Source organism: Cotesia glomerata, linkage group LG10 (assembly GCF_020080835.1).
Source record: "Cotesia glomerata isolate CgM1 linkage group LG10, MPM_Cglom_v2.3, whole genome shotgun sequence".
NCBI classification, from domain to species: Eukaryota; Metazoa; Arthropoda; class Insecta; order Hymenoptera; family Braconidae; genus Cotesia; species Cotesia glomerata.
This window is the reverse complement of record NC_058167.1, coordinates 7,268,025-7,283,820: the sequence shown is the minus strand read 5'-3', so window position 1 is coordinate 7,283,820 and position 15,796 is coordinate 7,268,025. Positions and strand designations below refer to the sequence as shown.

The 15,796-nt window shown below is 27.6% G+C and overlaps 1 protein-coding gene across 12 annotated transcripts in view; it reads left to right on the top strand.

Annotated features, from left to right (window-relative positions):
• Nucleotides 1–15,796, top strand: part of LOC123273022 (disabled homolog 2-interacting protein) — a 66,690-nt gene that overhangs the window by 8,143 nt on the left and 42,751 nt on the right. For 2 of the 12 annotated variants that reach the window (XM_044740108.1, XM_044740110.1), the window contains exons 1-4: nt 2,170–2,547; nt 4,607–4,719; nt 8,374–8,415; nt 9,119–9,305. In XM_044740108.1, the coding sequence (XP_044596043.1) occupies nt 2,304–2,547; nt 4,607–4,719; nt 8,374–8,415; nt 9,119–9,305 (586 nt within the window). In that variant the 5' untranslated portion in view covers nt 2,170–2,303. Of the gene's footprint in view, nt 1–2,164; nt 2,548–4,606; nt 4,720–8,373; nt 8,416–9,118; nt 9,306–11,741; nt 12,161–13,753; nt 13,880–15,737; nt 15,766–15,796 lie in introns of those variants that run through there. The other 10 variants (XM_044740116.1, XM_044740114.1, XM_044740102.1 and 7 more) reach the window with 9 other exon arrangements.

The following is a 15,796-nucleotide window of genomic DNA, read 5'->3' as shown; positions in this document are numbered from 1 at the left end:
CTGTTGCATATAAAATATTGAATACGTTTCGAAATCTACATTATATTTATAGACACATAAAAAAATAATTAATTTTTTTTTTTTTTTTTTTTTTTTGATTACAAATATATATTACAAATTATATATAATAGACAAAACAATCTGAAAATCTGTTCATATTACCGGTGGAAGATAAATTTATCCTTGCCGATAAGGTCTTTGCAATCGGTATGGAAGATATTCTTTGAGTTCTTCATCTTCAATCAAAATAATGATGATGATAATGGAAAATGAGAAAAACAATAAATGATACCTAACGGAAGATTCTAGTTGACTTGATAAAGTAATAAGAGTCCAGTCGACCTTGTCCAGCATCAAGCAATCTAAGGATACTAGAACATGGTCATCCACAATCAAAAAAAAAAAAGATACGGAAGAAGATAGAAACAAGAAATTCAAGGAAGGATGTAACTGCATCAACGATTATGCGGTTCGCTGCGCGTATAAATGCGGTTAATAGTTAAACCGTAAGATATTCCACATGTGACATTAAGATCTTGTATTGTGCTTACATATCAACTGTAATACTTTTTTTTTCTTTTATAAAGACATTTGTATACTTTCTTGCACCTGATGCAAAAATATTGACATTCCCCGGCAGATGTTGAATTGTAATAAACTCTAACGTTCGTAGTTTTATTATTCTTTTAGCTCAAAATTTTATGCTGTAGATTATTAAAATTTCAATTTATGGATTGTTTTGCAAATAAATTTTCCTCGCAATATTGTTGAATTAAATGGAAATTGATTTTAGTTTAATTTCATTTGATTGAGATAGCACAGAATAAGTCTTTCAGGTTGTATAGGCTTATAAATTTCCAATAGATAAAGGTACACAGGAATCAAATATTGAAATGTGAATTATTAAATTATCCTAAAGAGATGAAGATTCGAGATGGATATTCCGGGTCGTCGGCCGGCTTCGTGGAGCCTCGGATTCGTTCGGACTTCAGATCTTGGCTCCACTCTATGTTAAGTCAGTTGACGACGAACCTAGAACGCGTTGACTTCAAAGATTTCGCGGGTTATTTCATAATGTGACAGTTTGCTCAAATTCTTATCATCCTAGTTTCATTTTTTTTTATCCAGTTATTCTTATATTTAACTTTGATTTTTTTCCCGTTCATACTGTCATAATAAAACAAACTCTTTATGTTAGATTAATCATAAAGGAACAAAGTAATATGAATTGTTTCGCATAAATGACTGGAAAAAATGAAAAACTATTGATTTATCAATTTGACAGTATTTTATTATTTATTTTTTTAGTATAACGATGTGATAGCTATCAAAACTGAATATACTTTGAAATATACGTAATTTTTTTCATTTTTTGTTTCATTATATGAATTGAATAAAATGTCATGAGAACTCGTTGCGTGATACGAATTGTTTGATTGGATTCATAAAACGCAAATGTTCATTTTATCGCGACAGGATAAAACAAATATTTGAAATTGAGCAAAATCTTAACAGTATATATGTATACATATACATATATAAAAGTGGCGATCGCACGTGCGCATAGAAATTAATTCATTGGAATTATTTTGAATGATTCGATATCCCAACAGTTAATCTATATTATTTTATGTTTGTTACATATTTACACTATATTTGACTCATTGTTAGTTCAATACAATTGTATTACTCACTAAATATTTTATAAAGTATTAATTCGATTAAAAAACTTTAAATGAATAATAAAATTTATTCAAAAACGGAGTTAAGTTGAAAAAGAGGTTTATTTGTTGATTTTATCTTTTTATGTTTTCGCGAATTCGTTACTCGGGCTTGCAGTGAAACCCGACATTAATTAATGTACATTGTGAGAAAGACTCAAGTCTTTATGCGAAGTAATAAAAAATCATAAACGGCGTCTCGTCTCTACTTGAGTCTGACCAAGTATACAAACATCAACAAGACAGTGAGTCTGATCTACAAGTAAAGCTGTAGCTGTTCTAGCAGGACTTTTACTGTTATACGTCGCCACGATTGGTGTTCTCTATACCTCATTTTATCTTTCTCTTTTCTCTTTATTAATTTTTCATTCATTGAAAAAAGAAAAAACAACCAGCAGCATTTATAATTTATAATAGATAAGACATAAAAGAATGGAAATCTATCATAAATGAATAAAAAACAGTGACATTAATAATTGCGGTAGTTCTACTAGAAAATAACCAGTGAAAATGGTTAAAGAAGTAAATAATTAATCGTGCAGTTTAATAATTTTTCTCCGTTAATGTACTGATGCTGAAAACATGGCGTTGTGTCAACACGGCACAGTATCATCTTCATCATCAGAATTACGAGAATTTATTACTGAGGACGAAAGTGCTATTGGTGATAATATCAGTATATTTGAGCCTTTGAGCGATTCATGCGGCGAAAGCGACATGGAGGGTCTTGATTTTTCTCTATTTGAGCCTCAAGTTGAACCCAACTGTTGCCATCAAGATTCTCGCGTTTGTTCTGGCATGCTTGACCTCTTGATGCACTACTGTGGTAAGCAAATTCTTTACTGTATACATGAAAGATTCTCTTGTCATTTGCCTTTCTCCATTCGTGTTAATAAATTCGTTGAATATATTATTATTATTATCATTATTTTCATACTGTTAAATCAAGTTTAATTTGCAATAATATCTATAATATGTATTCATTCTTGTAGCCTCGTTTTGCGCATCATTACCCACTTTCTGAGTGGCTTGTTTGGCGTGAGATCATGTCTATAATTCATAGATCTCTATCTTTTACTATGTTTGGTGTTTTCAAGAACAATATAGTAAGTGGTTAAAAAAAATTTAATTACTTAAATCAGTTAGGTATTTTATTGATTTTATCTCTTGGTAAAATAAACAAAATTGCTTAAGTACATTGAACTAATTGACCGACTTTGTCAATCTAAAAATACCAATTATATTTCGCGGAACTATAAACAAATTGTTTAATTGGTCTTACAATTGTCTATCAAGTCAGTTTCAATGAGATCTGACAGGTTTTCGATTTATGTGCTTATTCCCATTTACTAATACGTATATCCGGCAAGATAATGCTAAAAATAGTTAACATTAATAGAAAATCAATAGTATTTAAATATATTTATATGGTCTATTTTTGGAATTTTCTATTACTTATTGTGAGAACATTAATAAACACACTTTAAAATTTAGGTTAATTGATGGTAATTGTATGAAAAGTAAAGCTTTACATATTTTCAGCCATAAAAAAGCGAAAAATGAAGTTGTTCTTAATTCATTCTTCACTGATAAAAAAATTAACTTGATTAAAAGAAAAAATCGTGAACCAAGAACATTATTTTAAAAAGTTAGATCATTTTGAATAAAGATAAAAAATTCTTGAATCAAGTAAAATTAATTTGAACCAAAAACGATTCTTTAATTCAATAACTCTCCTGCTTGATTCACAATGGTCTAACTTTTCAAAATTATGTTTGTGATTCAATATTTTATTTCCAGAATCCGTTTAATTTTTTTATAACTGTACTTTTCGTTGGACTAAAAATACAAATTAATTCAAATTAAAAAAATTTTGATTTGAAAAAACTTTTAGAGATCGAGTCAAATAGGGTTTTTTCTTTAAAAGTATTATTTTCGATGCAAAGTATTATGACAAAATATATTAATCTGAAAAAATTAATCATCTTCCAATTGTTGATAGAAATTCAAAATTTTTATTTTAAAAGTTTTCGAACTTTAAAGTGAAGCCTTAATTATATATAATTACCTAATGGATAAAAAATAATGTACAATAAATGAAATTTAAGTAATACTCTCTCCTTTTTTTTCATAAATTATTTTTTCTCGTGGTATTTACTATAAAAAATGAAAAAAAATATATTTCCGTGCATGCAATTCTGACTGTAATTTCAAAATTATTCGGGGGATAATAACTGTGGTGTATTATACTTGTAGATAAAAAGTATGAGTAAAATAAAAGTATTGAAGAGGTGTGGAAAAGGCTGTATACAATTCTATACAGGGATTTAATTATTTGAAATGAAGGTAGTCTGACGATGTCGAGATTTGAAGCTATTAGCATCCGGAAATTGTCGTCGAAGTAGCTACATAGTTATAATACGAAGTTGGTTCACCTGGGCTTAATACTATATAGTTATATGCTCGAGTGGTCTCACGGGATCTTTCACCCTTTTCTTTTATACACTTTGCTTCATCTTCCATCTTCTCTGTATAATACTGTTTCGCGCAGATATAATACCAAACTTTATCTGCTATTGACGTGCACAAGTGTATAAATTCGCAGTATGAAACGTTATGCTTATAGGTATACCGTACTTGCTCATGACCGGTTTGCCATAAGCTAATCCCTTTCACGGCTGGTTTGCCACCGACGCGATTTCATAATTAATAGCAAATTGTATCACGATTGAGTATAATATCCAATAATCTTATTCACTCATCGACCTTTCACTACACTCGTTCACTGATTTGTTAACTATATATTTTATCATTATTTTATTTATCATTATCTGATTTTTTTTTATGTCTAATTCCGGCTATTATAAAATGTTCAATGCTTACAGAGCCAGAATGCTGTGTCAGCGAAACTGCAGGCGAAGCATGTTGGGAACCATGTTACTGTGTTCTATTGCAAGATGAGCAAACACTCACAGCATACCGGAGTGAGGATATGGCGGTAAGTTGTTCAATTTTAATATAATAATTAACTGAAATTTTTCAATAAAGACAACGTCGGACTTTCGGTAGTTAACCCTAAATAATTAACTGAATAAAAGTGATCTTTTGTTAGAATTATTTATGATGTCTAGACAAAATTAATCGATTAAACATCATTTTAAAATGATGTAATTATTTTTGGATGATGGTAGATTAATCACTTATACTTTTAATATAGTGAATTCTTTTTGGAAAATTTTTTTATTAATTGATACAATTTTTTCTACGGTTTCGTAATAGGAAGAGTAACGCAATTGTATAGAAAATCTAAGAACTATTGTACTAAATACGAGATTCTAATCACTTTGTTTCATGTAGAATTAAATATTTTGTAATTCATTAGATTTTTTTGTAACAAACAAAATATCTTTCAGGAAATTGTGATATAAATGAAAACACTATAAATCGTTTGATTTTTTTGTTCTGGAAATATTTTCAATTAATAAACACCCTGATAAGAATTTATTAGAAATTTGGTTTATTTATCTTCAATAGTAATGGGTTATACAATAATGCTTGAATTTATGTCAATACATTAACATCAATGATACGTATGTTTAATTTATCTATTGGTTCGATAGCTTTTAATGACAATTGTTTGCACTTTACTTGATATCTATTCTAATTAATTGATATAGTTAAAATTAATAAAGTTTCACATTGGAACAGCCAGAATGCAATAAAAGGTTCGAAAACGAGAAATTAAATTGTTGTATATAATTTTTTTTAATATTTGGAAGAATATCTAAGCACTAGAATATTGTGACGTCACTGCTAAACAAATCGATTTTGTTTCCATGACTTTCTGTGTTCGAGAATCATAAATTATTCTGGTGCATTCATATCGATGAAACACGTACTAAATTTTCAGTGAAATCAATCCAATCTATCATATCGAAAATCTTCATATTTTTATTTTTTTTTTTTTTTTTTTTTTTTTTTTTTAAAGCTGTCTAACGAAGATTAAGATATAGATAAAATTAATATTTATTTTGACTGCCTTTGGGAGATTAATAAATGATTGATCTAATTTGAATTAAGCGTACACGGAGAGAATTTTATGTTAACGGTAACCATCCCTATTTTGTAGCTTCTACTATCCAGGATGGTTATTAACTTTTGCAAAGTTAAGATGATAAATGCAACTATCCGGCGATTGTAATTAGTACAATCAGTATACATTAATTCCCACAATTATGATGATACGTTTTATTATCTAGATGGTAACTTTTATCATCGGAGATAGTTAAAATCATCATGATTACAATCATAAAAAAAATAAACAGGAAGTATAAAAAACTAAACTTTTTCGATTTTAGAGTCAGAATATAATAACATTCTAATGTTTGACATAAGAGTGAGTATTGAAAAAAGTATATCTATATTATTAAGAGAATAACAAAAATTTTGTCTCTAGGATAGTCATGTGATAAAATCGGTTTTTTTAGTAAAATTTAGTGTCATTGCAATAGTCTTGACTTGAATTTCCGCCTTTTCAAGGTTTCATATCATTCTCATCGATAGTCAATTTATCATGATAAGTATTTAGGCTGCATTCGAAAATGCTCCATTTCTAGACACATAATTAAGAAATGATCTTTTATCTTGTTAACTATTGACATTTTTTAAGATATAAGCTCATCCCGACATTACACTCATCGAGACCTTTCATTTGAGTACCCACATCAATTTTTCATATATATATATTATATATATGTATATATAAAAAATATATCAAAATGCATGTGGGTACTCAAATGAAAGCTCTTGGTGAGTGTGACATCAGGATGAGCTTATATATTAAAAAATGTCAATAATTAAGAACTGACATTGCTATCTTGTCAACTATTGACATTTTTAAAGATATAAGCTCACCCCGACATTACACTCATCGAGACCTTTCATTTGAGTACCCACATCAATTTTTCATATATTTCATATATTATATATGTATATATCAAAAATGCATGTGGGTACTCAAATGAAAGCTCTTAATGAGTGTGACACCAGGATGAGCTTACATCTTTATAAATATCAATAATCAAGAAATGACCTTGTATCTTGTAAATTATTGACATTTTTAAAGATACATAGTAAAAAATTTTTCGTCATTTTGTAGAGTGTTAAAATTTGTGTGTTGAATATTACACTCTAGTGTGTAGAATTTAACATTTTCATGTATTGATTTAATGATTTAACACACTAGAATGTTAAATTCTACACACTAGAGTGTAATATTCAACACACAAATTTTAACACTCTACAAAATGACGAAAAATTTTTTACTGTGTATAAATTCACCCAAACATCACACTCATCGAGACCTTTCATTTGAGTAACCTCATCAATTTTTCATATATTTTATATATTTTTATATATTATATATAAATATATAAAATATATGCTTGTATCTTCAAAAACGTCAATATTTAAGAAAGTACAGTGCAATTTAACAAAAGTCATTATTTAATAAAGCGAAATTTTTGTTTATTCATATTACCAGCCAGATGGTAATAATTATTATCCAGATGGTAAATGTAACTATCTGGATGGTTCAGTTAACAATTTGGATAGTTCTTGCAATCATTCATACTAAGAAGCCTGTTTTTACAATACTTGGATAGTTGTATTTAACATTAAATTCTCTCCGTGTAGTAAAGCTTATATAATAATTTTAAAAATTCATTCAACATATAAATATGTACTATTATTTATTATTATATTGGGATCAATTTCTTTTATCTAAAAACGTTTTATAATAAAAAAAAAAAAATTGTTGTATAAATCTTGTATGTAAAATCTTTCTTGTATAAATGACCAATATTTGATGACTATTTCAAATATATTATTAAATTCAAGCACTAAGGTAAAAGCCCCAATATATGATCATGTACCAGTATATGATCACTCCATGTATTTGTATACCTATATTTGTGAATATAGATATACAAATACATGGAGTGATCATATACTGGTACGTGATCATCTATTGGGGCTTTTACCTTAGCTAATAAATCAAATTTTGATTTCATATCGAATAAAGAGCAGTTGATAAATACAGTTTATGATACAAATTATAGTGACTGGGGACACTCTAAGCAAAAAAAAACTGGAAAAATTGGTTTCGAAATAAAATTTTCATAATCTCTGTAAGTGATGCATATTTTGAAACTGTAAAATGATATTAAAAACTAATAAAATCAGTACTTACATAGAATTATATTTATAAAAATATTGCTTGAAACTATGTAACTTTTCCAGTTTTATGCTGAGAATTCCTATTATTACTGAAGAAAGTATATAAATATACATCGCTCCTGACATATAATCAGAGAGATATAGGTTTGATCGAACAAATACTTTCAGCTACTATTTATTTTAGACTTTGACAAACAAACAGATTGCCTAAATTTTTATAATAAATCAAAAATTTTATTTACATAAAATTTCTCAGTTTTTACGATTGTAAACTTTTTAAAAAGTTATTGACGTTACAAGCAATAAAAAAAGCTTTCTTTTTTATTTAAAATATATAAATTGCATGTGTTTCTTTAGCTTCATTTAAATATTTTATTACTGAACTAATTAGATTTAATTTTGCTTGTAAATGCAGCTATTTGCCGGTACTGGGTGCATTTTCAGGGCTCAGGACAAGGTTTGTATATTAAACAGCCTACGGGTTCAATAGCATGATGTAGATACATTTGAATTATTTATTATGACTGACTACTAACAATAAAAAAAAATTAGAATGCAGTCAGTGCTCTTTCATAGATCAAAGAGCAAGTTTGTGTCAGTACAAATATTGAAAGGTTTCAATGTATCATATAGTTTTCGTGTGGTAACACGTACACAGACTAAACTATTGAATGCACTCGTTAACCTGCCAATATAAATAAGAGAGGACACAACATCTGCCATTGGATAGTATTATATACGATCACGATCACTTTCATCAAACCCTTTTGAGCATGTAATTGATAGGCCTGCTCAAATACGTTGATCTATGATATGTCATCCAATTTTATAGTGAGCTTTAATTAATGACATCATTCTTATAAAGTTAGGTCAATTTCTGACACCGGCTCGTGTGGAGACATGGTAACTGATATGCAGATGGTACGCGATTCAGACTTTCTCACAATTCATGCTAATGTCTTCTTCATTCATTCTTAAATAATATTTGTTAAATATACCTTCTAAATGATAATCATAAATTAATATTAATATTACCATATCAGTAATGTTTGAGTTTTATAATAGGTATATACATCAAATGCATGGTATAGAATCAATGCATATTGAATATTAATATCAATAAAGATAATGTATAATAAATTTATGATGAATTATTCCAGATTGGTGATGCGATATTTGTGGAATTACCGCGCGTACGTTTAGACGGTGGAGCCAGAGCATTTCGTCAATATTGGGGTTATGAATCGCGCCCATTAGCACCCCCGCCACCACTCATTGAAGAAGACGAAGGTGGCATTGAACCAGAAACTGTTAGTCTACGTGAAGCCAACACCGCGTCTCCTATAGGTAAATTGAATTATTTATTTTTTATTAGGGATACTAATAACTAATAACAATATCTTAAAGAAAAAAAAGAGAAATCATTTCTGGATATATTTGAGTGAGATACTGCAGTAAATTTATATGAAAATTAGTGAAAAAAAATTTATTTTTTAATTAGTTTTATTGTCATATATGGAATAATTTATTAATTTAAAAGAGTTTAATAAAAAGTGAATATGTTAAAATATTTCTCTGAGATAACTAAATGATAATCTGGACTCTAAAGTCTTGAAATGAATCTTGTTTTCGATTGATCTCTTTAAGGTAGTACCGGTAATATGGGTAGTCTCGGTCGTTGAATAAATGTTCAAAATTTAATAAAATTTGGTATATTAGTATATAATGATCTCATTAAATTTTGAAGAGGTACAAAGAACCTGCAAAAAAATATTGAACTTTAAAAATTTTTATATTTAACATTAAGTCTTATGAGTAAATGACAGTTTTTATTTTATAGTACAAAACTTAGCCTTCAGGTTTTAATAAAATTGAAATAATCAAGGAATATAACATATTAACTATTTTCTATAATTGAAAGTCCATATTCAGAGAAAGCGATAGTTGAAATTAGTGAAAAACTATCAAAAAAAATCTGTCTCTCTTTTCTACCGCGACGTTGCATAAGTAAATTTACTACGTTAATTGAACAAGACTTAGTATTTGACATTTAACACTTGTAGTATCGACAGTACACCCTTAATTGTCATCACGAGTATTTAAATTGATTGTTTTGTTCGAGAGATGTACATACAATGTTGAAACAAACAGTTTTATATGTAAGACTCTATACTAACAAAATAGTGATTTTCATGATACTAAAATCAGCTATTTGGCTACTTTTCGGTTTTATTTATCAAATTAGTACTTAAAAATTAGTTAATTTTAGTATCATCAATTTTTATGCTTTTTCACAAAATTTATTTACTTATTTTTTAATTTCTTACGTGATAGTAAAAATACTAATTATTTCGATTAACATAGATGATTTATAAGAAATCCCAACCGAAATAAATTTTTTTTGTTCATGTTTTGTTGAATTTAAGTTGACGATTATTGATTTTTAATTTCTTGTTGAGTAAAATCTACCAAAAAGTTAACATTATTTTTTGTGGTGTTTAGGATGTAGTAATGTAAAAAATTTACTTAAAAATGGCTCATACTCCTCAACTCGTACTTAAAATAAACATTGTAATACAGAAAAAAGTAGTAAAATGCCTAACAACAATAACCAAAAAAAAGTTTTTTTTGCATTAATTTTTAAAACTAAAAAATTAAAACAAAGAACTCTAAATTGAAATTAATTAAAATATATATTCGTGAATTGGCATTGCTTATCAATGCAATCTCTTTTATAAATTTAACATCAGCAGGTCAAGTAGGAATAGTATTTCTACGTTTCTTACCATATCACAGTAAGGGTTCTAAAAAAAGTTTGCATCCGATTGAAGTCTAAAAATCTTCTAAATATTTTACGTCATTCGGTCTTTAAAAAACAGCTTTAATTTTTACCACTTCAAATTTTATTGCAATTTTCCTCTAATTGAGAATAATAATTGACCCTGATAGCCAGCGCTTTCTCAGTAAGTGTTGACTTCCAGCAGTTACGGTTAATTTATAGATCAAGTTGGCGGTAATTCTTCACTCAACAACAGTTGTAAGCAAATTGATGGAAATCTACGGTCGCAACTTGAATACAAGTTAACAATCAAACTTGTAGTTAAATTTCCTTTCAACTTTACTACAATTTGACGGAAATACTTGTACAACAAGTTTTGACGTCTATTTGCAGAGTAAGTTATAGGTAACTAATAGGTAATCGCTCGCTTTGCCAACTCTTTCCGTCAAGTTTGCTTCAAATTGCGGACGTAGATTGACAGTAAGTTATAGGTAAGGTGGCTATCAGGGGAACTGCAGGTTGTGTCATTGCGTGACTAGTTTCTACATTACCATCAATGTTTGTCCCTGTCTACAAAACCCACATAAAAGTTATCTGTTAGCTAGCGACACCACGAATAAATTCAAACAAGCAAAATTAGTTGAGTGTTTAAATAACAATATTTAAACACTGAGGATAGAAATTTTATCAATGATACACTGAATAGCTTTGAATTATGTTTTAAATTTCCAAAACCGCAACATGCGTCAATATTTAAACGACAAACTTTAAATGATTAACATATTTTTATATTATGTTACATTTATCTCTGATTGTATTATATTACATTACTCCGATTTATCAGATTAGTTCGAACTGTTCAAAGAGACGCTCCCATACCTCGTTACAGTAGCCATCAACATACATATAGTTGTTATTTATCGAATTATATGAGGTAGAACGCTTTTATCCGTCATTGCAGACAGTGTCATTGCATCGTCATCCGTTCCTTTGCGGATACGATAAAACAAAATAAAATAAAACTTACAACCGCTTCTCATCCAGTCTGTTAGTAATGTTTCGAATGCTTATACGTGTTTTATATTCTGTAAAGTACAAGTGGCAATAGCTTTTTATTTACCATTAAATTCCAGCTATTTTAATTGATTAAAGTACAGCGTAATATAATCAACAAGTGAATAAGTGAATAATCAGTGATTCAATGCCGTTCAATCATTAAAGATATACATGTGGCTATTGTTCAAATATTTTTATGTACTTGATGCAAAAAAGTGTTTTTTTTCTTTCTTCAAATTGTGTTTAGCATAATTTTATTAAAAAATGGGTCATCGAAGACTGTGGAATTCATTTGTGAGGTGGACAAGAAAAGACAGTTTTGATTATCAAGAGGAAGAAGATGATTCGTCATGTTCTGAAAGTGATCGTGAGTAATATAATGAAAAACTAATGATACTGAAATCAGTAAATATTTAAAAATTTTTTTATCAAAAAAATTACTGTAAAAAAATATTCTTTAGAGTTCACAATTATAATTTATTCATTTTTTTTTTTATAATTATTCAATTTTTATAAAAATTTTTGCGTGTCTATAAAATTAACTGCCATGAAGAAAACTGGTATTTTATTTAGTAGATATTTTTAATTTTTTTTAAACAAATAAGAAAAAACATTTATAAAAATTTTGACTCACAATTTTTTCAAATTTCTTCACGGGCAATTTTTTAAAATATCTTTTTCTACAATAAATTATTAGTTTAAAAAAATCCAAAAAATTGTCAATTGTCATCTTATTTAAATATCATAAAAAATAAAAACGAACAAAGATAAAACAGCAATTAATTGATATGTTTTGACTAATTATTGAGCTCTTATTTATTTCATTTGATATAAACATATAATCTTCAGAACCTCGACGCCAACAGAAAAAAAGAAACAATAGAAAAAGGTTAAAGAGCATAGTTGGTTGATGAGTTTACACTCTAAGGTGAAATAAGAGTTTCTCTGTAATAAATTGCAAACAATGGTTTTCTCCATAGAACGCGAACCCGATATGCAAGTAGTGTACTCTTATTACTCTAAGTAGGTTATAATTTGACTCTAGTCCACACTCAATAATGATTACGAAATTTCTTAGATGTTATTAGTAACACTTATTATATGGTGACGTAATTGAACATCAAGATACAAGCGTGCGGCATAAGATCGTTTATTGTTAAAAGTCTTGAAGGCTTCTTTTTATAATAGATAAATATTACATATAGTTTTTATTTTGTTTTAAAACTAAATAAAATGAAAGTTGATGTGGTAACCACTGAAAAATTGGTAGTATTATTTTTTTGTGTTTACAATGAGTCACAGTAGAGAATAATGGGTCTATTGATAGTGAAAATATAATTCAAGTATTTGAATATTTATTTATAAAAATTGTTTAAGAAAAACATTTGATTGCTAAAGATTAGCAATATATTTTTGCTAGGAACTAAATGAATAATAAAACACAAGGAAGTGTTACCTGAATGTTTTTCAACTAGTGTCTTGTTCATCCTACGTAAACCTTTAAAGAGTGACTCACTCATGGCTTGCATTTATTGAGAAATTAAACAAAACTATTAAATGTTATTTTTGTTAAACAATTTTTGTTTAAATTTAGCAATATATATTGAGAAAAATATATTTTTACAGTTGGTAAAAATTAAATATTTTTAGCGACACTATTGAATTTATTTTGGAGTGAATGATCATGATGACCATTTAAAACGGATGGTGATTAAAAGTTGAATTTCCGTATTTCCTTACTGATAATAAATTCGAGATAAGCAACAGTGTTTCTCAACTGCTATGCTCAGAATTGTTTATATTTACTTAAAATTAAATTAACAATTTATTTTTGTTTTATCTCGTTACACGTTTTTATTTTTTATTTTTAATATTGTACATAAATATTACACTTAAGTAATGGAATATAAAATACAAATTAAAATAAATAAAGTGAATTAACCCGAAATCTTATCAACAGCGTCTTTTGTGAGAAAAGCCAGAACTCTACCCGCAAAAGGTTATCGTCAACAACGACACACAATGCATCCTGATTTATCACGTCTGTCGAATAGTAAAGTTGATACAAATTTACCTATACCGCCTTGTAAGTTATGCATTACTATAATTTAAATAATTTTTCTACCTTTGACATTTTTTTATTGATTAAATTATTTTATGTATCTATTAGAGCGGAAGTTATAGCTTCTTTTTATAGATTAATGTATTAAAAATAATGAAGAAATAAATGAAAATAATAATGAAAGAATTCTAGAATGATTAATTTTATAGAAAGTGAATCTAAGAATTGAATTATTGTGAAGTTGATGGAGATGGAAAGAATAATAAAAGTTTATATAATAAAATAATATCTTTTGTTGAAGTAAAGGCAAAGTGAGTATTTTATACTCTATAGAGTATTGCAAAGATACAGGAAGTAAAATAATGAAAAATAGACGAAAAGCTTTGGAGAAAATTGATATTCTCTTTCACCTCGTCCCACTTAACCCGCCCCCTCCTTCCGTTTAGCGTTCTTCTGTCTTTCGTATCTTAATCTATATCTTTCTCTTTCTGTTTTGCTTTTGGCTCACAGTTATTGTGCCGCACACAAATTTACGATTTTCCCATGTTTATGTATCCACAATCGACTCTTGGAAATGAGCCAGTGATATTTTTATGTATGCCGCAACGCAGCTGAGTTTTTGTCAGTTTTATTAAACTTTTTAAATTTTAACGATTGAAGTTGAACGAAAAAAGGATTCAATCTTATGTAAATATCTACTATAAAGGGTAATTTGAATCCGGACAATCTGGCGACTTAATACATCCGGTACTCCGGAAGTGGAGCGGCTGTACACAGGAAAAAGTCCCGTTTTTAACGTCAAATAAAGCGGACTTTCACCTGATTTGTTATTATATTATTGTGAGAATATTAAAATAATAATAATAATAATATTAATAATAATAATAATAATAATAATAATAATAATAATAACTATTTTATCGGAATAAAAATAGAAATTGTGAGAATATTAAAAAAATGAGAATTTTTCAACTCAATATTTTTAAGGGCTACAATCGATTTTATTTGCAATAAAATTCATAATAACATTTACTTTAAATATGTCAATAACCATAACAACTAGTATTGTACAAAAAATTTCATCATTTGCTAATTTTTGAAGACGTATTAAAATTTGAATTTATTGTTGTTAAATAGTACAATAGTAACAATTTGCAATAAATTCTAACTTATAAATATCGTGTAAAATCAGAATGGCTTATATATAAAAAATAATAAATTATAAAAATTTTCAGTATACATTATATACCTTCATCAGTTAATACTTGTCATTGATTTTTTCATGTTGTAGCTTGTAGCAGAGATAAAAATAATTTTACATTATAATATGTAACTGAGTAGTCTTTCATAGTACAGAATTAAGTGAATATCGTTGTGTGTTTTATTATCAAAAAATTTACGTTGAAACATATTCATTTGATGCCTCTATTTATTTTAAAAAATATACTCGTTTATAGTTTATGTTAAAATAATACCAGTGTTCATTTTTAGAGAGGAAATGTAATATTTTTAATTTTTGTAATGTAAATTCTTTCGTACAATGTATTTATATCAATTTAATCTATAGTTGTTACTTTGATCCAATTATTTTATGATATTTTTAGACATGTTTGTAACTTCCCACTTAAAGAATGAAAATGTTCTATAACTTAAAGACTATTTGTTTTCAATCTGGCTTCCGATAATCGAGCTTGAACTATGTTATTTGACGTTTTGCAATTCCATGGAGCTATTTTAAATATTTTCTAGATAATCTACAAGTGAGTGTATAAATTTTAAATTAATTTTTGAATGAATTAAACGAAATAAAAATTTCATTTGATGGCCAGCTCTTTATGAATACGTTTTGATATAATACTACTGACATACTTTAATGTCTACTCGAAAATAACCAGTAATGATTCTTTCAAGTAAGTTGAATTAAAATTTGGGGTTATACAG